The 26,446-nt window shown below is 38.8% G+C and overlaps 1 protein-coding gene across 1 annotated transcript in view; it reads right to left on the minus strand.

Moving 5' to 3' along the window:
* Window positions 1-26,446, minus strand: part of LOC124622337 (cytochrome P450 4C1-like) — a 126,057-nt gene that overhangs the window by 60,316 nt on the left and 39,295 nt on the right. Inside the window, exons 3-4 of the mRNA XM_047148014.1 lie at window positions 14,645-14,846; window positions 4,702-4,926 (exon numbers count right to left, since the gene is read on the minus strand). Coding sequence (XP_047003970.1) covers window positions 4,702-4,926; window positions 14,645-14,846 — 427 coding nt within the window. The remainder of the gene's footprint in view (window positions 1-4,701; window positions 4,927-14,644; window positions 14,847-26,446) is intronic.

Here is a 26,446-nt window from a genome sequence, read left to right on the forward strand (position 1 = left end):
CGATTGGTACATTTCACGGTTTAGGTAGTTAGCTAAATCATAGTCAATGACAACTGGCATGCACATTAGGTCGACGTGTTCCATTGTCGGTAAGTAATGACGCTGTACCGTGTCGCTGGCAATCAATGACAGGGGGATTTCAGTATCACAGAACATCTTCGGCAGGATGCCTGTTTGTTGCCGCCTTGCCATAGCGCGGCATCAAGACCTCGCGCTGGTAGGTGGAGAGTTGAGTTTCTGGTAGTGACTGTCTTCGTATGTGCTGTCGAGATGTATGGAATGAAGATCCTCTTCACATGACGTACTCTTAGTAAGCACAGTTTTGATAATTGTAGTCTGTCTTAGCGATCAGTTTTTCAAGTAACTGTTTGTATGTGGGGCATTCCGGATCTCCTGTTTTGTTGCAAGTGCGGTTTCTGTACTTACACAGCATGCAAGCAAGCGCCTTGTCAGTACAATCGGTATGAATGTGTCTCGTTTTGGCGTATTTGTAGCAGACTGCTGCGTCTCGCCCACAGCACTTAACTGGGAGTCCTAAGTCATGGCAAGTGTAGCACTTCTACACCCTTGTGAACCTTTTTATTCTAACAAGGGAACCTCCCCATCGCGCCCCCCTCGGATTTAGTTATAAGTTGGTACAGTGGATAGGCCTTGAAAAGCTGAACACAGATCAATCGAGAAAACAGGAAGAAGTTGTGTGGAACTATGAAAAAATAAGCAAAACATACAAACCGAGTAGTCCATGTGGAACATAAGCAACATCAAGGTGATTATGAACCTAAGAGCGGCGTGGACCCGTGGTTAGCGTTTGCAGCTGTAGAACGAGAGGTCCTTGGTTCAAGTCTTCCCTAGGGTAAAAGTTTGATTTTCAGACAATTATCAAAATTCAGGCAGTCACACATAATCAACTTCGCTCTGCAAAATTCCAGGACATGTTCAGATTTGCTTCGACATATGCAGGATTTGACGGTCTACACACGGAAAAATTTGAAAAAGTTAAAAACTTACGTTTTGACAGAGCACCGTGCGACTGTGAAACTGTTGCATTCATTTGTTGCAGTTTATGTGACAAATTCTTATGTTTTCATCACTTTATGGGAATGATTATCACATCCACAAGAGAACCTAAATCGGGCAAGGTAGAAGAATCTTTTTACCCATTCGCCAAGGGTACAAGTTAGGTAGGTCGACAACATATTCCTGTCATGTGTCGCATATGCCGTCACCAGTGTCGTATAGAATATATCAGACGTGTTTTCCTGTGGAGGAAACGGTTGACCTATGACCTTGCGATCAAATGTTTTCGGTTCCCATTGCAGAGGCACGTCCTTTCGGCTACTAATCGCACGGTTTTGCGGTGCGATCGCAAAACACAGACATTAAACTTATTACAGTGAAGAGAGACGTCAATGAACGAACGGACAGGTTGTTAATTTGCAAAAATAAAGAAAGTAAAATTTTGTCTCGAGGGTAGACTTGAACCACGGACCTCTCAATCCGTAATAGCTCACGCTAACCACGGGACCACGGCGCTCCTCAGCACATAAGCTCCTAGATTGTTGCCTATGTTGTGCATAGACTGCTCACTTTGTATATTTTGCTTATTTTTTTCATAGTTCTACACAACTTCTTCTTGTTTCCTCGATTGATCTGTGTTCAGTTTTTCAAGGCCTATCAACTGTGCCAACTTATAACTATATCTGAGGAGGGTGCGATGGGGAGGTTCCCTTGTAAGCACTTCGAAACTGATGAATATCAGTTCTCTTTGGATAACGGAGAAGTGGACTGGAGCAGCCACATGACCCTTTGAACCATCAATGGCACTTCTTTCAGCAAGGGAGGCAAAGTCGCCCGCAAAAAACGCCGATAGTTCCGGCCTGTTAGGGGACGTAGAAGGAAGCTGGTCCCAAAATACAGTAGCTGGTTATCCCGGCCCCCACAGTCTGGCTGCGCCTATGCTGATGATTCGCTGTCACCATACCATGGAAGTTCTGCTTGCTATCTCACAGATGGCTCTTACGAAAGTCGAAGATACCACTCCGCGTAAACGTGGCCTCATCTGTAGATAGGACTGATTACACAAATCGCGGAATCGTGGTTGCCTGGTGAAGAAACCAGTGAGAAAACTGCTCCAGATGTGGACAGTCTGTCGCTAATAAGCCCTGCACACGCTGTAGTAACAACTGTCATGGAGAATGTTCCACACGGTCGTCTGGCTTACCCTGTACTGGCGGGCCAGCTGCCTGCTACTGACACGGGGAACGCCTTCCACAGCCTTAATCACATTTTCCTCCAAGTCTGGCGTCCGACCATTTCGGCTGTGTCCTTCATGATTTCCTGCTTCCTGAAACGATCCTGTCTCAGACAAATGACGAACACTGTTAACAAACACTGAATGCTGTGGTTGTTCTCGGCGCGGATAGGTTTCCCTATACAACCTTGCTGACCGCCGCCCGTTGTCATTTTCCTTTCCGTAAGTGAACACCATGTCGTTAACTCTCGATTCGAATATGGAACCATGTGTAAAAACCTATTACCACATCCACTACAAGGTGAGTCAGTAAGAGTAGCGAATCGGACACAGTATTACCAAGTACTATGGCAGGAGAAGGCGCTAGGGCATGACGTAAGAGAAACAGTACCACCCTCTAGGAGGAAACCATCCATACTGTAAATATAGCTGAATGGTCCAACGTGAAGTAGACCACAGTCTCTGTAACAATGTATGTATGAATAAATGGTCTCTAGCATGAAAAACATGCGTTTCCAGACATAAGTTCATTAGAGCTTTTTTGTTCCGTATCCTCTGAGCGATAGATCCCTAGAATTGAACACAGTGGAAAAAATCACCCTGTAGTATGGGCACGTAAAATTCCGCTTTCAAAATCGTATTGTTTGTAAAGGGTTGGTTCAAATGGCTCTGAGCACTATGCGACTTAACTTCTGAGGTCATCAGTCGCCTGGAACTTAGAATTAAACCTAAGTAACCTAAGGACATCACACACATCCATGCCCGAGGCAGGATTCGAACCTGCGACCGTAGCGGTCGCTCGGCTCCAGACTGTAGCGCCTAGAACCGCACGGCCACTCCGGCCGGCTTTGTAAAGGGAAACAATCCTAACATTACTGTTTGACAGTGGGTGCCGCATGAAAGAAGTCATGAGTAATATTTGTTTCGGCTGACACAAAGCAAAAATGAAACTGCAAATATCCTCCGAACACCAAAGGAAATACTCCTGACCGCTTTTAGGAGAGAGACTCGATATACAGGGGGTTTCAAAATTACAACGTTAAACTTCGAGGGGATGTAGAACGCGTCCTGAGGAACAAAATGGGGATAGGAACCAGTGTCCTGAAACATCATCCAACGACGCTACAGCGCTTCGGAGATACAGACGCCAGCGCCTGTGTATGCATCAACGTACACGGTGTTTCCGTGAAGTTGTTACAAACTTTTAGGCATGATGGAGAAGGGTAAACGAAGCAAGGCACCTTGGTCCGGTAGAGAACGAGTCGAAAGTTAAAAGCGAAAATCGATATGGCGCCTCTGACTGCCGAATACATGTACTAGTACTGTAGTTGGTAAGACTGTAGGGGAGGCACTTTCAGAGGTATGGACCGAAACAGGAAAGAAATTTCCAGTAAACATGGTCTGTCCAATGCATACCTGAAGAGCTATGGTCATTTATTCATCTTCGCTACAGTGAAACACATCTCCTCTATTCAATAAGTGCTCAAGCTCTTCACGTATGCATTTTAGAGCCCGTTTATACTAGACATTTTGTTCTTGTTTTGGTTCATACTACCACCTCTGAAACTTGCCTGCCCTACAGTCTTAGCAACAAAAGTACGAGCATGCGTACTCCACTGGTAGATGCTTGTAACTTTCGACTCGTTTGTTTCCGGACCACAGTCCCTTACCTCGGATTGATACATTTACCATTTTCCATCAATCCAGAAAGTTTGTAACTTCATCACGGAATTACCATATACACACACACATATACAAGTGCCAACGTCTATAACTTTGACGCTCTGTAACGTCTCTGGATGACATTTTCGGACACAAATTCGTATCCTCATTTTGTTCCTAAAGGCACGCTCTACATACCCTCGAGGTTTAGCGGTACAAATGTGGTGTCATCGATTATCGAGAGTGGCGCAAGAAGTATCGACCACCACAGAGATACAGCACAGCAAAGCAATATCACGAGGTGACAATGAGATGCTAGGAAGAAGCCGCGCCTCCCTTCGTTCCGAGGGGCCACCACGGCGCCTCTGCACTGAAACAGCGTCGCCAGAGGCCAGGAGGGCAGTTCAGTCTGAGATCGGACGCTGCCCACTTCCGGGAAGTTCCTGTCAGAGCAGTGTCGTTGTGCACCATACTCGCTGTCACACAGCCGGCGTGCACCGTCGGGGAGTGAAGAGGGTCATGTCTCCTGTGAACTGTGCCTACGCACCATTGCTATCAGAACTGTGACAATAAGTGTCTGTGAACCTGTGTTCATTGCTATCATAACTGTGTCAATTGGTGTCTGTGAACTTGTGTTTTCTAGTTAATGTAGTGAAGCCACAGTATGGCCACTCTGAGCTTGCATCAATTCGGCACTCAGTAACCACGATTCATTTAGTTTCTTCTGAACAGCCAGTCCGCGTGTGTACTTTCATAGTCAGTAAACTCACTGTTTCAATCGATCTTACCTGCACAGTGGTCACACCATCGTTCACTGCGGCAGACATCTCCTCTGCCAAGGCGTTAGGTATGACAAGGTCGGGGTTCATGCCGATGACGGTGCTGCAGAAGTCACGGAAGGCTGCCAAGAACACTGAAGGGTGAACCTCGGTAGCTGCGCCTCTAGTCCGGGCTAGGCGCTCGCTCACGAAGAGACCACCATCGTGGAAAGCCTCCAGAAATCCCTCCAGAATCTGTAACCCAGCAGCCCACTTTTGGCATGCTTACTTTCCAATTATATCTGGCAGAAATAACCATTTATCCGATTTGCATGCTAGAATTCATAGTGTCTCGCTTATTTGTCTATCCCACAGCATGCACTCTGAGCTGATAGGAATCAGGAATTGTGTACGACAGGGTTCTATCATGGGTCCCTTATAGTTTCTAATATACTCTTCCAGAAAAAAAATTAGAATAGTCTTCTAGAAGTTTCCAATTCGCTCAAGATTTATTGTTGCAACAGTGCATTACATTTACATTTACATTTACAGATAAACAGCATAAGCAGTTCTGACATACCACACATCGACCTATGCTGAATCATCATATTAGTATGTGCTGTAGCAGCCATGAGCCCCAATGCAGGCACTGACCCTGGCACCCACTAGACAGTAGAGATCGCTAGTACTGTCTGGGGACACATTACATCACGCCTGCTTGACCAGCTCACACACCTCTGTAGCAGTTGGGTTCAAATGGTTCAAATGCCTCTGAGCACTATGGGACTCAACATCTGAGGTCATCAGTACTCTGGAACTTAGAACTATTTAAACCTAACCAACCTAAGGACACCTGAGGCAGGATTCGAACCTGCGACCGTAGCGGTCGCGCTGTTCCAGACTGAAGCACCTAGAACCACTCGGTCGCACCAGCTCTGTAGCAGTTGATATCTGACCAGTGGCACAAGTCACTTCTCGTCCTATCATATCCCACACATGCTTCATTGGAGACAAGTCCAACGATATTGCTCTCCAGGGAAGTTTCTGCACATCTTGTAGAGCACATTCAAGTTCATGGGCAGTATGTGCAAAATCAACAAACGAACAGTGGTAAAAACCTTCTGGATATACCGACCGCTGGTCAGCGTCCTCTCGAGAAACATCAAAGGTGAACACCTCAGACCATAAGGCCTGCAGAGGGACTAGTGTGTCTTGGACAAATGAATTCTATGCGACGGTGTTCACCTGGAGTACATCGTAGCGCAAACGACCATCATTTGCCCGCAGACAGAATCTGTTTTCATCACTGAACACTGCAGCACTGCAGCACGTCATTCCATCTCAATTGCGATTCTCTGACGCCACCACTCGACCCAATCATTTCTGTGCTGAGGGGCGAGAGGAAGAAGGGCTAGAGGTGTGTCTGCCTGTAATCTCACTGCTAACAACCGATTTGCATTGGTTCATGTTGACATTTCTGGGCTCCCAAGCCCTCTTATCTGCGCTGTGGTTGCTGTATGATATGTTAAGTGTGTTCTTACAATATGACGATCCTGGCAGACATATGTGCTGCATCTGCAGTGTGAGTGTGCCCACGTGCCCACTGATAGCAAACGGCTGCAATAACTGAGCAGCACATCCAACTTACGTGGCCAGTCTGCGAAGGGATCATCTCTCCACTCGGAAGATCACAATTTAACCCCTTTCAAACTCGCCCAGTTGGCTGTGGAAGCATGAGTGTGTCTCTGTGGCATGGGTGCCTACTTGCATCACGCTTTTGCACCACATGGAACACTCTTGGTGTGACCATTCCCTATTAAAGAGTACACACAGACAGTACTCTGGTACCTGTGCCACTACACTATTTGTTGGTGGACAACTTTGAAAACATTATCGTTACATCTACCATCCTGTAGGTGGCATATACTCTCATCACATCAAAATCGATGTCGTCTTTCCAGGTGTACTATCTTCTTTCCAGCAGTGTATATTATTTGAGACTCTGTTGTGTATATCTGTAGTGTTTATTAAGCTTATGGAAAACGCTGCACAAAAACCAACATTATACAAATACTGGGGCTAGGTCAATGCCACCCCACATTCCATTGTTTCCAGATATATCCAAGATGGCGACGATGACGTCATCCACAATGGCGGCATGTAGACTTGGCAACAGTGCATGACGTCTTTTAAGATGGCGGATTTTGGTGGTAAGTTTGAATTTTGGTGGGAAGACAGGTCAATTGGGCTATCTTCACTAACCTAAACCCTTCCCCCAGAAATGACGGGAAGTTCAAATTCCATCAGGACAATGCAACACACCTCTACTAACCTAAGAAAATGGCAGGAAAATAGGCCACTTGGGCTATCTCTACAAACCTAAGTCATCCAACCGCCACCGCTTCCTAGGGATTGGCAGGAAGTCTGAATTTTGGAGGGAAGATAGGTCAATCGGGCTATCTCTACTAACCTAAGGAAATGGCGGGAATCAAAGGACTGTTGGGCCACCTCCATAAACCTAAGTCACCCGACCGCCACATCATCCTAGGAAATGGTGGGGAGAGGACTCAGCCTGTGCTGGACATAAATCTTTATTATTTTGCATGCACTATTTATTTAAACAATTTGATTCAGTACAGCCATTAAGTGTGTTCACCACAGATCTGGACTCCAACTGACCTAGTACACAGTACCACTGTTGTGACTTGGCAAGACAGCCAAGTCACAATGAGAGGAAGCCGAAAGGCATGCGTTAAGCTCACGCAGATTGGTGTGAGGTCTGGAACAGTTAAAGGAATTAATAGTAGCAAATAAAGTACGTAGTTGATGTAATACTTAACTTTAATCCACAATCGTAGAACATCTCTCTTGATGGTACATGTTATATCCACAATATAAAATAATATCAAATGCTATGGCGCCTTGCTAGGTCGTAGCAAATGACGTAGCTGAAGGCTATGCTAACTATCGTCTCGGCAAATGAGAGCATAGTTGTCAGTGATCCATCTCTGGCTAAGTCGGCTGTACAACTGGGGCGAGTGCTAGTAAGTCTCTCTAGACCTGCCGTGTGGCGGCGCTCTGTCTGCAATCACTGACAGTGGCGACACGCGGGTCCGGCGTATACTAATGGACCGCGGCCGATTTAAAGGCTACCACCTAGCAAGTGTGGTGTCTGGCGGTGACACCACAACCACCACCAGAGGGTGCTGTCATCCCTCATGTGGTGTAATCCAAGATGGTGGGGGAAATGGTCGGAAACAGTGTGGCCGCCATGAGGTCCAAAGTCCAACTGACCTAGTACACAGTACCACCACCAGAGGGAGCTGTCATCTGCTCTGTAATGTGACCCCAAGATGGCTGTCTGGAGAGAGGAAGGAGTGTGCTTTATTTTTTTGGAACAGTTTATTTAGGGCTCTATTATATTTGCCACACTGATGTAAAACACACGCTCTGACATGCTTGGGGTCACACCACACAGCCCACAGACATGTAAACTACATAATGCACTACAAACAACTCCTAAATTACTGAAATAATTTCAGTACAGACCTGCAAAGTCCTACTAAACAATGCAGTACACTAATGTGCAGACATGAAATCAACTGTCCAAATAATGCATAGCACAGCCTACAGACCTACTCGCAAAATAATGCAATATACACCCAAACAATATACACAAGCACCCCTTGCCACATCCTGTCCACTGGACCACAGAGGCTACTGGGAGACTCAGTGAAGTGACATGGCCGTCAGCTGCCAAGTCAGGCACAGGTGCCTGCAAGCAGGAGGGGCCAGGATTCCTTTCATAGTTGACACCTCAGAAATTCCTCTTGAAATACCTGATCACCTAGGCACTGTTGCTGATGTGACTGGATAGGAGCGAAGACCTATTTGCAGAGTGCAGATACTCCAAGGTGTGCACACATTGAGGTCACCGCTCCCACGCTGCTGCTGCCTGCAGCGAGGATCTGAAAGTTGCTTCTATTTACAGGTATACAGTTAGAGCTCTCCAAGTGTACACTGACGTCACAGAACTCCAATATGCTCTCACGCTGCCCCCATATCTGAGACGCATGTAGCCCAGCTTACCTGCCCAGCATGACATGCAACGCCGTAAAATGAGCATGCATAGCTACACACCATCACAAGCGCATCTAACAAGGTTCTCAATCTTACACTGATGTGACATGCACCAGTGGACCTTAAATGGCTTCTCTATATGGTCCAACGCAGGTATGTGCTTGAATGGAGGGACTTGATTCCAAATCCCAGACAGAATTTCTAGTGGATAGCGTAGCATTAGAGATTTGAAAAGTTAGTCTAGATTTCTCACGACCTCATCACACCATCTACTACTGTTTGAGATCCTTCTCAATCAACTATTGCCTATAGTCCAGTGGATATATCACCAAACCTCTGACATGGCATCGAGACAGAATGTATTACTAATACTGTAGAAATATCTAGCTGTGGTGTCATGACGGATTCGCAAATACCGGTTTCATACCACGTTCCTTAGCCGAATCACTTTCAAAATTCAGCGATTCTATTACGAGTTTGCACCATTGGCGATCTGTAAGCACACTGTTGGTGTGATAATATACACTCCTATGATCACCATCATCGTACTTGTCTTGACAAAAAAACCATATGATTCGTTAAGTAATGCCATACCTCGATTTATAAAGCGAGTATAGCTTTTACCATTGATACTTGTATGCCTCTGTATAACCAAGACCACTTGTGATGGTAATATGGTTGTGTCTTTTTTTTTTTTTTTTTTTTTTTTTTTAACATTCGCTGTAAGACGATTATGTGTCTCTTTGTAAGACACTTGCAAGATAAACTTATGGAAATCTCGACCCATCATTGATTCTCGGTAAGTATTATTTCGTATCACTAGCAAACAGTTATTGATGAAGTATTATACTTAGTAGTAGGGGGAGGGGGGAGGGTTGTGTGACAGGTTCGCATTGAGCATCAGGCTTATAAAAAATGTGTATGTGGAAAGGTAATGACTATGTCCATCCGCAAGGAGGGTATGGATTTGACTTGGAGTACTGTGATAGCAAAGGGAAGAGTATGTTGAGTCATAAGAATGGTAGTGATATTTCTATTTCCAGAGCCACCGCCATCAGCAGGGTGTATTTCCGATACTTCGCTAATTGTCAAATGTTGTTCAACTGAGACCGCAATCGTAACATTTAGTTGTAAGTACTGGGATAAAATATACATAAGGCCAATTTTGTAGGATGATTCTGTCCATGCGTGCTTGGCCTGCAACGCCGGTGACTTGTGCGTGAATGATTCACATGTCTCGTTAACTGTAGGAGTCGTCCGTATGGAGAGGTCTGTTGGAATGCAGGAATGTAGCTGAATTAACTGTGTCATCCTCTAGACGGCCGAATAGCGAACTAATACTCAGTATGTGTTGGATAGCTTTCGTGATCACGTTAAAAATTGAGAAGATTGAATGTGGACATGTGTTTGCACTGGACTATTATTCCCTTCCATGTAAATTATTCGGTTGAGTGCTTCTTCTCATCTCACATCTTTATTTAGATGAGAGAACATCGATTGTCATGTCCGTATCTAGCAGGTGGAGGACACGTTTCTTGGTTCTCTAGACATGAGAAACACCTTAGTTGACTTTGTAAATTATAGTGATGATTTCGAATCTGTTACATCACCGAGATCGGTATTCGCGAGTGGAAGTATCATTTTCGTCTATTTGTTTCGAATTCTCATGTAAAGGTCTTCGCAGGCGGGATAAGTGCTAAAATTTCGGGTTTGTACAGAAATAATTTCCAGTCTATATCTTCTGAATTATGTTGTGTGAGCGATTGGTAAGATACTGCTATGTGCTTGATATCGAGAAGTAGCGCGAAAATGGTATGATATTCGGGCAAACCATCCGAAAATACATGTGTTCTTGTAATCCCAGAGTCTGGAGATGGGTGTAGAAAAACAAATAAGCAGGTGTGGACCAGAAACAGTAACGCGTTTGTGCCGAGGGGAAACAAGCCTGAATTTATAAAACAGCTCTGAGAGGGACTTTGATCCGCTGAGGTCGCTCTGGTCACATGTTGGAGTTGGATGTATGGCTGAGGATAAGAATTGTACTTTTACTGCATCGACACGGTACATGGTGATATATTGATGGGTTGGGGGTAGGTTTCACGCTCCTGTCCTCAGTGGAAGCGTGGTGTAATTGAGTAAGAGTCTTTCTGTGTTCGACGATATATAGGGGCAATTTGCAGGGTTTATTTGTCAGTGCAATGTGACGATCTGTGTAAAATAGTTTTATTACCGCTGAAAATCTCACCTGCAGAAAGAAAGAAAAGGTGGATGGTGCTTCCACACCTGCTGCATCAGTAATTTGGAGGGAAAATTCGATAAGAGACAATCATAATGCTCGATTCATCCTTTGTGCTGGGATATAATAGTCTCTACGTGCTGTGAGAACGTTTGCGTATGTTGAAAGCAGTAAGGGTAACATGTGATGGATGGGATGCCACGTTAGGAACACGAGGAAGAATGCATTAGACATTATTCTGCGTTATTTTCGTGAACCGGTTCTGTTAGAGAAAGAATTTTTCCATGTGGACAAGCTGAGACATCAAGAAAGCGAGCGTTAACTATTCCTGGGACACTATACAATTTCCAAGAGGTCGACCCGGTTATTATTTTTTACGTAGCGATGTGACATCAGTATAATATTGAGAACCTTGTTAAATGCGCTTGCGGTGGTGTGTAGTCACCTTGGCAGGTAAGTGGGGCTGGATGTGTCTCGAATACGGGGCTGGCATGAGCGTGGCATGGTGTTCTGTGACATCAGTATAACACTCAGAGAACTCTAACTGTATACCTAAAAACAGAAGCAACTTTCACATGCTCGCTGCAGGCAGCAGTGGCGTGGGAGTTGTGTCCTCGACCCGCGCGCCTTGGACCATCTACACTCTGCAAATAGGTCTTCGATCCCGTCCGGTCGCATCAGCAATGGTGCCTAGGTGATCACATATTTCAAGAGGAATCCCTCAGGTGTCTAAATGAAAGGGATGCCGCCACCTTATGTTTGTGGGCACCTGTGTGTGACTTGGCAGCTGACAGCCGCATCACTTCATGAGGGCCACTTGTAGCCTGTGCAGTCCAGTGGACAGGGGGTGGCAGGCAGTGCTTGTATGCGTTGTTTGAGTGTATATTGTATTATTTTGCGAGCAGGTCTGTTGGCTGTGCCAAGCATTATTTGGACAGTTTACGATTTCGTGTCTGCACATTAGCGTACCGCATTATTTAGGAGCAGTTAACAGACCTGTACTGAAATTATTTCAGTAATTTAGGAGTTGTTTGTTGTGCATTATTTTACTGTGGGCTGTATGGTGTGACCCCGAGCATGTTAGAGTGAGTGTTTTGTATCAGTGTGATAAATATAATAGATCCCTAAGTAAATTGTTCCAAAACGTATAATGTACACTCCTTCCTCTCTCGAGACAGCCATCTTGGATTACGTCACAGAGCTGATGACAGCTCCCTCTGGTGGTGGTACTGTGTACTAGGTCAGTTGGACTCTGGACCCCATGGTGACCACACTGGATGGCGGTAGTGCCTCAAATTGTTCCAACAAAGATTGTATGCAAAATAAAAACTTGTGCCCAGCACAGGCTGGGTCCTTTTCCCTGCCAATCCACAGGAAGAGATGGCGGTTGGATGACTTAGGTTAGTGGAGGTAGCCTAACTTCCCTATATTTCCCACCATTTTCTTATGTTAGTAGAGGTAACTCGATGGACCTATCTTACCTTCAAAATTCAGACTTCCCACCAGTCCCTAGGAAGAGGTGACGGTCGGATGACTTAAGTTAGTAGAGGTAGCCCAAGTGACCTATTTTCCCGCCATTTTCTTATGTTAGTAGAGGTGTGTTGCATTGTTCTGATGGAATTTGAACATCCCGCCATTTTCTGGGGGATGCAGTTAGGTTAGTGGAGTTATCCCAGTTGACCTATCTTCCCACGAAAATTCAAACTTCCCGCCAAAACACGCTATCTTGGAAGACGTCATGCGTTGTTGCCAAGCTTACACATCCCCATATTGGATGACATCATCGCCGCATCTTGGATACATCTGGCAACAAAGGAATGTGGGGTGGCAACAGCCTAGCCCCACTACTTGTATAATATTGGTTTTTTGCGCAGCATTTCCCATAAGTTTAATAAACCCTACAGTTATAAACAACAGAGTCACCAATAATATATTATCCTTCATTATTTACAAGTCTACCAACACTGGAATAACTTTTCGATTCCACGACCTTGGAAATCACGTGGTTTTGAGGAGAAGTACTTGTGAAGCCATGTTTGGAGCGCATTTTCATACAGAAAGGAAGTTCCTTGAAGATTGTTCGACTGAGAGCGAAATATCTCAGAGCCAAGATCAGGTGAATAACATGAGCATAGAGTGACTTCCATGCCCAACTCCTGTATAGTGTTTTTTGCCAGTCTAGCAAGATGCAGGCAGGCGTTATCGTGGAGTAACATCACTTCACACAGTCTTCCTGGTCGTTGTTCTTGGATTACGTCTGTAAGACGTCTCAGTTGTTGACAATAAATGTCGGCAGGAATTCATGGTATGCCACGCAGTTGCTGTTTCACCAGACACATAATATTATCTTTTGTGAATGCATGCAGATCTTTGTATGAGGAGATTCTACATTATTTGGGCTCAAACTTTCGTCCCTTTTCCGTATCTTAGCATATGTATGTACGTACTATCTATTAAACGAAGGACCTAGAGAGGCTTCGTCCCGCCGTAGCCCTCAGTGGTTCAGAACCCCACAACAGGTCACAGCAGTCCACCCACCACCGCTGCCCCACACCGAGCCCAGGACTATTATCTTAGCATAGGGCTACCATTTGTCGTCACCAGTACTAATAAATGACAGGAACGGTCACTGTTGTCTGGAAGCCAATTGATGACAAGCAAGCAACAATCCACAAATGGTCAACCTCTGAGTCTTGTGATGTTGTCTAAGAGCACATGGTACCCATACACTAGATTTTTGAACCTTTGCCATTGCATGCACCATAGTGGAATGATCAAAGTTCATAACTTTTTCCAGTTCTCAAGTACACTGACCAGCATGAGTGTGGATTAGTGCATTTAAACGATCTTCATCAAACATCTAACATCTTCTTAAATGTGGAGAGTCACTAACATAAAAACAATCCTACTTAAAACGAGAAAACCATTATCTTGTCATGCTCTGTCCATTGGCATTTTCCCCATAACGATGTTTCTGGTTGCCTCCCCAGCTGTCACCCCTCTACTGAAATCAAACAAACAAAATTTGACGGAAATGTTCCTATTCTGTACTCAGCACCCCATTTTAACGCATCCACAGCTCCACTCACCATCTCCAAACGACAAAATGATAACATGTAAACTCAGATAGGAACAGTGAACTACAAATAAAAAATGCAATCGATAAATAAGCCCATAGCTATTGGAGTACCAAAATACAAAACAAAAACGCATCGAACTTATGCCACAACCTAATATTTTTCCTCTCGACCAGAATGACTACGTTTTTGGAGTATAAATTTTAACTTGTTTATTTTGGATTCCAATTTATGTGTTGCGCATATGATATGATGAACAAGACAATGACAGTATAGTCGAAGGGTTTCAGTCCTCTGAAGTATGATCTTGAGCTTTCGATTTAAACAACCTACAATCTCTGTATGTTGTGAATAAAAGTTCTTTCACGTACACCCATTGGGACAAGAGGCTCCTTTTTCATTTCTTGCTTGTGTATTTTGGCCATTCCTGCAAGTCCCTGCAAACAACGAAAACTGCCTAGCTCGAACAATGAAAGCTAGCTTGTTCACCTCGGAGCTGATTGTGAGGTTCTTGAGTACCCAGTAGGTTTTCCAGCGGCTGCTGTTAAAGGATGCACCTTACCTGGGCTGGTTAACTCACCTCAGAGTGGAATGTGGGGTTGATAAGTTTGCGGTGCACCTTCCACCGGCTAACATCAATGGTGACTAACCCATCACCGACGAAGGCCCGCATAGCGTTGGTGCATAAGGTGCCACGGTCTATCAGCTTTGACGTCAGCAGGACGTGCTGCACATCGTCTGGGTGTGCCACCGTCACCAGCAGCATTGGCCCCACATACAGCCTGCCACAGGATAACCAGGGTACCCATGTGTTTATTTGTTAGCATGGCAGACAAAATCCTGTATATGTATAACTAATGGCAATGACACAATAGTTGAGGAAAACGACAGTATACCAGTGACTGTATAAGATCAGTAAAACGCTCTAAGAATTCATTACGATTTAATGTCTTCAAATTCTGTAATCAAAGTCTCTAAACGTCTTGGCAGCAAGTCAAAGACGGAGTGCATCTGTTTCTGGAGATTTCTATAAATAATTCATTCGTCTTTGACCACAAAAATTCATTAGTAACAACGGCGGTTTGCAATGAACAAGTGCTGCCAAATAGTCTATATCTACATGCACATGGATATTCCGAAAATCACACTTAAATGCCTAGCAGAGTGTTCGTCAAACCAGCTTCACATTAACTCTCTAATGTTCCATTCTCAAACAGCGCACACATAAAACGAACAGCTATATCTATCTGTGAGAGCTCTGATTTCCCTTATTTTATTATGATGACTGTTTCTCCCACATAGGTCGGCGTCAACAAAATATTTTCGCATTCTGAGGAGAAGATTGCAGATAGAAATTTCGTGAGAATGTCCTGCCGCAACGAGAAACGCCTCGTTTCTATTTTATCCACCTCAAATCCTGTATCACGACCATGACACTTTCCCTCCAGTGTCTCACGGCAGCCATATTCGACGCACTAACAATCGAGTAAACATGCAGGACAACAGAGTTGCGATGCTATCATATTTCAAAGATTATTTCATCATTCCTCATGCGCCTATCTGGGCATTGTCTTGCTGAAGTATGCCATATGGTGTTACCTCAAGACAGAACAGTACATCAAGATCCAAATCCTCCCTGTAGGAGGTGAGATTGTATGTTGACCCAAGCCAATCCCATTGAGAGTTCGTTTGGCAGGCCACTGAACAAATTATTGTACTAGAACTGCAGTCACCATGGTAACACCTAATAAGTAAAGAACCATCACTGTAAGACATTTTGAAATGATTAACAGTAATAAAATACGACCCTTACCTCAGCAAATGAAGACTGACGTTCATGTGCCTCTCGAACAGTACGTGGTTTGTGATTTTGTGAAAGCATAATAGTATATGTGATATGGATCCAGCCTCCAGAGAACCTCTTCAAACAAAATGCCCAGACAAAAGAGTAACATGAATGCTGCTACTGAATCAAGATGTCAAGACACCAAGATAAGTTTTAGCTGACTATCCAACGTATTATTTTCATAAGAAGATAATAGCTCATAAGATTCGAAACAGGTGAAATGTTGTACCTCCATCCAATGTGATCAAGAAATCTGGGAATAAAAAATTGATCTGCAAAGTAGAGGGTGGTGTACTCACCTTTCTGAAACACAAAGAGCTGGACAAGAAGATATTTAACTTTACATAATGTGAGATCATAAACGAGGATATCTTGTTAACAACAATCATGGCCATTTTCGAAGCTGCTGCTTTTGATGAAACTCGTAATTTTCAGATTAAAAGATGGTCATATGGCATGTTAAACAGATCGAGAATTACACGAGAAAAGCAAACAGTGGACCATTTCTACGAATTTACAACATGAAGTCAAGACATGGTCGGCAACGTGGATCACATAACTGCATCACAGTTGCATTTGATTATGCTGGCAACTAGTTTCAAACTACAAAGGTAATTTCCAACCCAGGTCTTTTGAAGATAAAATATAAAACATTATAAGAAAACATAAAAATTAGAAAACTAAAATATAGGTCATAAAATTTCGTTAGTTGTTCGCTAAAGTATAATACACCTTTTCTAACAGTGCTTGGTTAGTTGACAGTCAATTTACACTTACAGTAGCCAGTATACACATAATACATAGTCACAGTGAATATCAGAACGATTTCACATTGTAGACGTGTTCACCAACTGCAGCTGAAACAGACTAAAGCCTAGTGCTGAAGACAGCCCCACAAAAAACAGATGGTGTTACGCTATCTCACTTGGCATCCGTACAGGCTCCTGCAGTAAATGGTACAAATCATAAATATTCCTGTGCATCTTCATATAGCACATAAAAAATGTTATATCACAACTGACAAATGTCAATATCTTACATCGTTGTCAAAATAATCCACATGGATATATAATGCAACGTGCTCCATTGTCAAAAAATTTCCAGGAGAGATATTTTTTATTTCAGAGTTTGCAGTACTAAAAAGGAAAAAATGTTATTTTTTTGTTTCCTAGTATATGTGCATGCTTGAGATGACCTTGGCCATGTTTCTGCACAAACTCACTAGGTGGCAGGGCTGTGATTAGCAACACACTGTTTGGGTTATTGACGCATTACTTGCGGTGACACAATGGATGCTGATTGTGAGCAAAGAGTGAACTTTCAGTTCTGCTATAAGCTCGGGTAAATCCCTAGTGAAATGTGAGCAATCATTAAGCAGGCATACACATGCAAGGCACTTTCAAGAAATTGTGGTTTCAAGCACTTTCAAGAAGTCATGGTTTCGAGTGACACAAAAGGTTTTGTGAAGGCAGGGATGCAGTGCAAGATGATCCCAGACCTGGTCGCCCATTTACAGCACATTCTCATCAGCTACAGTAATTTATAAATCTTGAATAATATCAAAACCTGGAACATATACTGGATAATGTAGTTCATGAATCACTGGTCCATCAAATTCAGCACTAGGCTTGGAAAAAAAAACAATAATACTAGTTTCTTGATGGAAAAACGATTTACAAATATTGCATTAGCTAGGTTAATGTCTGTGTTGATTAATTCGAATGAAATAATGTTAGGAACGTCATTGGCAGCAGTCTCTTCAATAGCTTCAGCAATTTGCTCCATAAATCCAAGCACACCTCCAATACTGTTTAAAATTCACATGGTTTAATGTCTATATTAGGCTTTTTCAAATGAATAATGTTTTCGAAATTTGTCAAGCTATCCTGACACACAGGAATCTATTATTTCTCCATCACAGTATAGTTTACTGTTTATCAATATAATATTCAGAGTTACAAAATCTGAATAAAAATCAACCAGTGGAACATTACTAAAGCTGTCTCGTATAGGCACAATCAAACTTTTTTCCAGAACAAATGACTTACCACTCAACTGAAATGTTCTACTCTTTTATTAATAAATTTTTGATATAATTAATGAAACCGGACTGGGAACCAAAAATAAGAATTCTGGAGAAGAAACCAAAATGTAAACATGGTAAGCTTTTCGCAAATACTATTTGATGCAGTAATAGAACCAAATGGTTGTGGAAAAACGACATTAATGATTGCCAACTATAGTCTAACTCCAGGATGGTTGAACTGGAAAAAAATTAATCATTTGTACATTTACTTTAAAAGCATGGATCAACCAAAATAAAGAGTATTTATAAAAATGTGGAAATAAAATTGAAGATAACCCCAATGAGAACATTACTACTTTTACCGAAAGTAATGATGAAATTATACCTCTAGACTAATGCGAAAATATTTTACTAGAAGTAGACATAAATGACAAGAATTTTTTATTTAACTCAACAAAACAATTAGTCAGAGATAATCTTAATTCTTTAAATATTTTCAGGTGAGATGACACAAACTTAAATCATATCCATGACAAGTTTGTTGGGGAAAATTTAATGTTCAACGATTTTAAAGAAATGTGTAGTAAAAGTTGGAATGACCAGTTTGGATTGTTTATGACAAACATTAGTACAATACAAAATAAAGGTACATTCAGACACCAAATACAACATTTCACGAATGTTGAGCAAGAAGGTTAAATATAAATGTTTAAAACAATGTGTTAATGTTTTTCACCTCTAATAAATGTTTGCAAAATAAGACCTGGAGGTCACAGTCCACTGTAGAGTGAAAATCTCATTCTGGAAACATCTCCTAGGCTGTGGCTAAGCCATGACTCTGTAATATCCTTTCTTTTAGGAGTGTTAGTTCTGCTAGGTTCGCAGGAGAGCTTCTGTGAATTTTGGAAGGTAGGAGACGAGGTACTGACGGAATTAAAGCTGTGAGGACGGGGCTTGAGTCGCGCTTGGGTAGCTCAGTTGGTAGATGACTTGCCTGCGAAAGTCAAAGGTCCTGAGTTCGAGTCTCGATCCGGCACACAGTTTTAACCTGCCAGGAAGTTTCATATCAGTGCACACTCCGCTGTAGAGTGAAAATTTCATTAAAGAGTGTACACTTCCAAGACTGCTTTATGTGAAAAATTAGCTGTAACTGCAGTTAGAGAAATAATGTATGGGAAACGAAAATTAGGTATGGGCTTAGGTGTGGATGAAAATGATTGGGGAGTATAAAAATATTAATCCTTATAAATTATTTTCTATATAAATGAATAACTTCAGCATAGTTTATGCAAGGCTACCAAGTGGCACAACTCAACCAAAAGTAATTAATATTAAGAATCCAATTACAGAATTAGAAGAATATAGTTTTCTTATCCATATTTAAATGACACTCCAAAGGAGCAGAACGATGATAAAATTGAAAAAGTTGGTACTTTACCTCTAATAGGGCCTATACTTGTTGCAATAGAGTTGTATTACAAGCTTTTTTTTTTTTTAAAAAAAAAGAAACATGGTGTGGATTAAGAAAACATGAGGCAAACTTCTACCATTACTTCTTTCAGCAATAAGTACAGTTTTACCATATACAGCTGCTGGAGATGCAGCAGCAAATGCAACAGCTGATATCGTAAATGCAGTAATAAACAAGAAAAAAGCTGATAAAGAATTAGATGAGTAAAACGACACAACCTAGCAATACAGAAAAAAATCTGGTACTGGAATAAAAAAGAAAAAAAATCGTAGATACAATAAAAGATTATAATAATCCTTTATCTAATTTTGATACAGAGAAACTTGGTAAGCAATAAAAAATAAATACTTTCATGGAGGATATATGACTGATGTATTACCTAATCGTCCCAGAGAGTATGAATGTGGAATAGTACATTTAGATACATCTGATCATGTTTTTACTCACTGGATTTGTTATTACAAGAATAAAGATGTACAATTTGTTGCTGATTGTCTTGGAGGAAATATACCTAAACGACTAGTTCACTATTTGGGAAATGCAAATTACATAAGGTAATTTATAGTCATTTGTGTAAATTTGTTTCAAAACTGTTATTGGATAAATATAAATTCAATGTTATTTAGGCTTTAACAATTGGGTATTTTTGGAAATAAGATAAATAAACAAATTAATGAATTAGTTTCATTGAAGCAGTTAATGTAGTAGCACTAATTGATCAAGAAATTGAAAACATAATTAAACAGTTTCATGGTGAACTCAGCCATTTTCAAATTAAGTAAATGATACACTGATCTTAAAGATAGAAGATCCAGTAAGTGGTTATGATTCAGTTACCAAACAGTACTTAGAAAAGGAATGATTAAATCTTGTTACAAAACCTGAATACACATGTATTCTAACAAAATTCGTTAATTATGTCACTAAAACAAAAAACCTGAATACACATGTATTCTAACAAAATTCGTTAATTATGTCACTAAAACAAATCTTGATAAAATGATTAATGAACTTTGTAGTGATAACTATAACTCTATAACAAATATTGAGAAAAATATGAAAAGTATTTGCTTTAGGTAAATATAATAGATTAGAAAACATAATACATGGTAGACAAATAATTTAATTTACTTTTATGAATGCAAATGAACAAGAACTACAGTTTTGAAGATGGCTTCTGACTTAAAGGAATTATTAATTATATTTGATGAAATATTTGAAATCCTATTAAATTTTCATTTTGTATAAATGGACAATTACATCTACTGTTTGATGATTAACAAGTTTGTTGAAACATATAATCCTTATAGAGTGACAAGTAAAAATGGAAGACAAAGAATCGAAGGTCTTTGTTCTATTTGTAAAAGTAAAAAAAGTAAATTACTGAAAAAAATTTGTAGGTGACGTTACTACTCATGAAGAAATTATTTATGATTTACATGAAAGAATGAGAATAAATTTAAATGAAGAAATGTCATTTCTTTTGGTATTGATGTTTTATAGCAAGCTGATTGAGTGGAATGGATCCTGGAAAATTAAAATCATAATTTAAAAGTAAAGAAAACGATATAAATATTTAGTAACTCTAACTGACTTTTCCAAAATTAGCTTGTGCTACTTAATATAGCTGATACTTTTGAAAAAATATTTAGAAAATGATCACCAGGAAATTTACAAACAGATAATGGTAAAGGATTTATAAAACCACTACTGTTGCATCTAATGAAAATCCGAAATTTAAAAAAGGAGATAAGGTTAGAATCAGTAAATGTAATGGAGATGTCGAAAAAGGATTCACAGCTAATTGGAATTTGGGTTGGAATAAATAACAGATTCAATTACATATAAATTGAAAGATGCTGATGGAAATTTAAATGAACAATAACTGCAGAAAACAAAGTACTGAGATGTGTATCTTACTGCAAAAATATTAAGAACAAAAGGAGCTAAAGTATATGTTAGATAGTTAGAATTGATAATTCATATAATAGTTGGGTAGAGAAAGAAACTATGATCTTATACAAATTTTTATATGTAAATGGTTTCGCTAAGAATGATAAAACTTCCAGTTTTATTCTTTCTATGATACCCTAATGAAGATACATCTATACTCATAAATCACTTAAGTGTTAAAAATGTGAACTATTTATATTATCTGAAAGGTAATGCTATTTGTGCTGCGTATGCATTTTTAAATATCAGATTATCAATACATAAAATGTTTCAAAATTCAGCAGCTGATTTTTCTGATTGCTGACTTTCCATATAATAATTATAATTGTATTATGAATTTTTTGCATCTGAGATGAAAGGCTGAATTTTTGCGACTGTAACAAATATGTCCTCCTTATTTATGAATAAAAATTAATTAATGAACTGTTTTTGAACTTTTGGGGAGGGACCGAATAGGAGCACAATTTTTTGTAAAGTTGAATATTTGTGAGGCAGACAAACAGACAGGTCTGAAAGAACAACTTAATTTGGTGGAGATTTATTGTATCATTAATGAATTCTTCTTCCGTGTAATCATTTGGAATATTAAAACAATTATGATAGCAAACAATATGTTAGTTTTCTTTCATTCTTTCATACAAGTTTACTGAATTAGGAACATAATTAATCTTAACATTTCTTCACAGTTTGGATGTCTATCTTGAACAGGGTGCAACTGGTTTTGTAAATTTTACCTTTGTGTTCTAATGATGAAGTAGATATAGTAACTGTCATCATTGAATAATCTTAAAAGAACAGAAGTTTGTCTTAAATTACAGTTTTCAGTTTCAGGAACAACATTAGGTAACAATACATCTATTTCTCTGTTTCTTCTGTTTTATACATTGAAAGCCATATCAACTGTTTCTTCCAATATTTTATTAGTTTTTCATCCAATTCACATATTTCTTGTAAATATTTTATTTCTATTTCTGTAGGAAACTACTGTTTCTTTTTTAATATTATCTTCTAATTGACAGTAAAACTTCTTTAGTCACCAGATCTGAAAATTTTTCAGTTGGAAATATGTTATATTTGAATGCTGATTCATTTATATAAACTGTGTTTGGTTGTATATTACAAGGTATCAGTGAATGACCAATGCCTAATTTGATGTTTATTTGTGTGTCATTTTTATCTATATTATCATAAATAGCTTCTCTAGGTCTTTTATATTGTAAAATTCTAGCTACATCTGTTCTTTGAAACCTTGGATTATTCTGATCATCAGTTATCACTTAGACTTGCTTGCCAGTATATGCATGTTCCTTTTTAACCTGGTCCATGATCGACTCCATTTATCTTCCTGAAAGACGATTTTTAAACAATACGCCACCAACTTTTTTTCTTGGCATACATCTTAGAAGTGCTAATGTAAATATTTCGTTCTTTCTTCATCTCTACTACATCAGAAAGCATACTTCTGAGTTGTACACATACTTCATCTTTTGCTTGTACTTCTATTGCCTGTTGTTCAATAATTTTTGGGATTTATTTTTTTAACAGTTCTCATATACTTCAGATAATGGAGTAAAATTTTTACTATAGTAAGGTTAACATTGTCTCATTACCGAATTTTTAAAATTTTCAACAGTTAATTAATCCATTTCTTTTGAACAAGATTATTAGGTCTTAACGTTTTAATTTACTTTTGAATAAATTCATATTGTAGAGCCAAAGGCTCATAATATTTTATTTTGGTGTATGATATTTCGTTTTCTGTAAGAAAATTAATATAAACCTTTTCCATTTGTTTAAAATTTCCTCAAGCATAAATAAGTCCCTCTGAAATTCCGTGTCAAAATTAAAAACTTTCATTTGTAATTAATCATTTTTCTCTTCAAACAATGGAAACCAAATGTCTTTAAACCAGTTTCCTAGATTCAGCTAATTGTTATTGTAGACAGATTAAAATATATTCATCAAAGATGTTGTGGTTGTTGAGGTATTTGCAACTGAATGTAGTCTATTGGCTGTTTCAACTGTCACTGATTTCATTTACATTGAATAAAATATTTGATAAAAATGTTTAGCTAGATTTCCGTAATTTCTTTAAGTGTGTGTCACTGTAGATCACAATTTCGTTTTCATGGAACATGTATTGCACTAAAAACTCATAACTGAAATAAAAAATACAAAATATAAAAGCTACTGATAGAAATAAAAAATATTTCATTTATACAGTTATCTACTCCGGAGCAACATGGAAGAGGATGCAATTATTAATATGAATGATTCCTTAGATAGAGAAAATGAAGCTAATCTTTAAAGTACTGAGTTGTTTGGCCATATAAATCGTAGCCTTTTTCTATATCTTCTGATTTCTCTTGCATGAAAATCTTATTTGATCTGCTTGTAACAGAACACACAAAATGGTAAATAGTTTTACCATGGTGATGATAATTATTATATTCTTTTACCCAATATTCAATATGTTTCTCATATCAGTACACATTATTTTCACGAGTAATTGTTATATATTCATCTTTAAGTTTTCCAAATTCTTTCTCAAAGCATTCTCTAATTTTTGTTTCTTCAATAACACAATGATGCTTTTTTAATTTATATGTTTTTGGATACTTTGTTACCAACTGTAACAGCTTAGAAGCTTCGACTGTATTTATTAAATAATAATTTTAATGAAACTAATGAAAGATAATCTCAATAAATGTAAGTGTTTATATTCAAGAAGTGTAGAAATTTTGAATGGGAGAAGTCAATCCATAGCTTTCACACACAGAAATATACAAAGGATAAATATTCACATATGTGTAAAGCATGGATTAGAAACTATCAAAGAAATAGATGTATCAAAGTGCATTGTGTGTGTGGGAAAAATATTACATCTGAATATTATAAGAAACATTTAAAACAAATTTGGGGTGAAGAGAATTCTAAAACATTTTTATTCATGAAAACTGATGATTTTGATAGTTCAGCAACAATGTATAGGTTCCCAAAAAATTAAACAGTTCAATGGCTTTGACTTAAATCCCACATCTGGGGACAAGTTCTCAAGTAAATGCAAGATTTGCCACTTAGAAGATAAGTTAAAAATGGTGTGTAAATATGGAAAAGAGATAATTACAAGGAGTCTCAAAAATGTTTATGGACATACAACCATAAAAAAATTAACTGAAAACGAAAGTCCTATTTCAGAAGTCTAAAGTTTTTTTTATTTTTAACAGATAGAGCAATTCACAGTTGCTCAACTTTTTGACCATTATAGACGAAATAATTTGCAAGGAGTATTATAAATTTAGAAAAGCTGATTCAATTACATTTATTACTTGACATTATAATACTCGAAAAATCTTTGGAAACGATTACCATTTCAAAAAAATCGAAATTAATGATGGAATTTTTCAGAATAAACTACTGAAATAAATAGTTCCGTTTTATAAAAATGGATCTGAGAGGAAACAGTCAGAAAAACAATCTGAGATTGTCTAGCTCATAAAGCATTTAAAAATAGATCACTAACTATAACTTTTGAAAATATTAGTAACTGAATAAAGCCTCATCATTTCTTAAATGCAGCAAAACCAAAAATTATGAAAATATTTAAAGAAATTTTTTAAACTATTTAATGCTTGGAAGTAAATTTTAACTTATTTAGTGAGTACAAACTGCAGAAAATTGATAATGTTCTGAAATTTGGACAACAAACACAAATATACACTACATTATGGAATAGGATTTGATTAAAAAATTCGAGAGCGTAATGTGAGATACTTTAACAAAATACTCTAATTTTCAAGCGTGATTATCAGGATGGATATTAAATAGAATTATTGGGCTTCAGTTATTAATGTTTATTCATTTGATGATGAATATCAAGTGTATCCATTAAAAATTACGAAAAGCATGAAAGAAAAACATGTAAATTTATCGCATTCTAAAAACAATAAATACTCACATTATTGTTGAATTAAAGGTTTTTCCTTGACTCTTTTCAGCTCGAATCTCAAAACATAAAGAATCAAAATTTATCTGAGATGTGTTTACTCAACTTCAATAGTAAAGAAAAATTAGTCACACACGAAATTACTTATTTAACCGACTAAAAGTAGAATTACCAGAGAATGGGTCATATATAAGTTTTGAAAATTATGGAGATACATATAAAGGCACAATTGTTATTTATGCAGATTTTGAGAGTGCTTTAAAAAGATGGACCACTGTCAACAAAATCCAGAATATTCATAAGCAATTAAATATGAAAAACATGAACCAAGTCGATTTTATTATTATATCTAAGACATTAATGGAGATTAGAAATCAGTCCAGTGTATACACAGGACAATACTTTGAAAAAAATCTACTGAATGTATAAAAAAAGAGGCGGAAAAAATTGGGAGAATTTATTTTGCAATTGAAGAAACGAGATCATTAACTCGTGACGAACAATCAAGAAACAAAAGATGGAAAACTTGTACACTGTGTAGACATCATTATACAAGGAATAACTCTTGTACCAATTTACTTACATAATATATATTTTAATAACAGACGATATGATTCTCATTTATTTGTGAAAGAACTTGGCTATGATAATAAAGACATATATTTAATATCAAGCAATGAAGATAGATGTATTAGTTTTTCAAAGAAGACAGAAAGTTTGAAGATGAGATTTATTGACACATTTCGGTTCATGGCTTTTTCACTTGGCAAACTTTCATCATATCTGAAGGGAAATCAAATGAAAAACATCAGAAGAGGCATTCAATCTAGTGATCCAAAGAGTTGTATATCTATACGATTACATGGATTCATAGAAAAAATTTGAAGAAGAATGGTATCCACCAAAAGAAGAATTTTACAGTAATGCGAAATAGTGTGACATAACTGATAAGACTACTATCATACTCAATTGGTGTCAGAAAAATTAATATTAAAATTTTTTCCGATTATCATGATCTCCACCTGAAAAGTGATGTTTTGTAATTGGCTGGTGAATTTGAAAATTTTAGAAAAGCTGTACCTTGTTTATTATGGGATACACAGTTCAAAATGAATGCTTGAATGATTACACAATTGTGAT

Source organism: Schistocerca americana, chromosome 7 (genome assembly GCF_021461395.2).
Source record: "Schistocerca americana isolate TAMUIC-IGC-003095 chromosome 7, iqSchAmer2.1, whole genome shotgun sequence".
Classification (NCBI taxonomy): domain Eukaryota; kingdom Metazoa; phylum Arthropoda; class Insecta; order Orthoptera; family Acrididae; genus Schistocerca; species Schistocerca americana.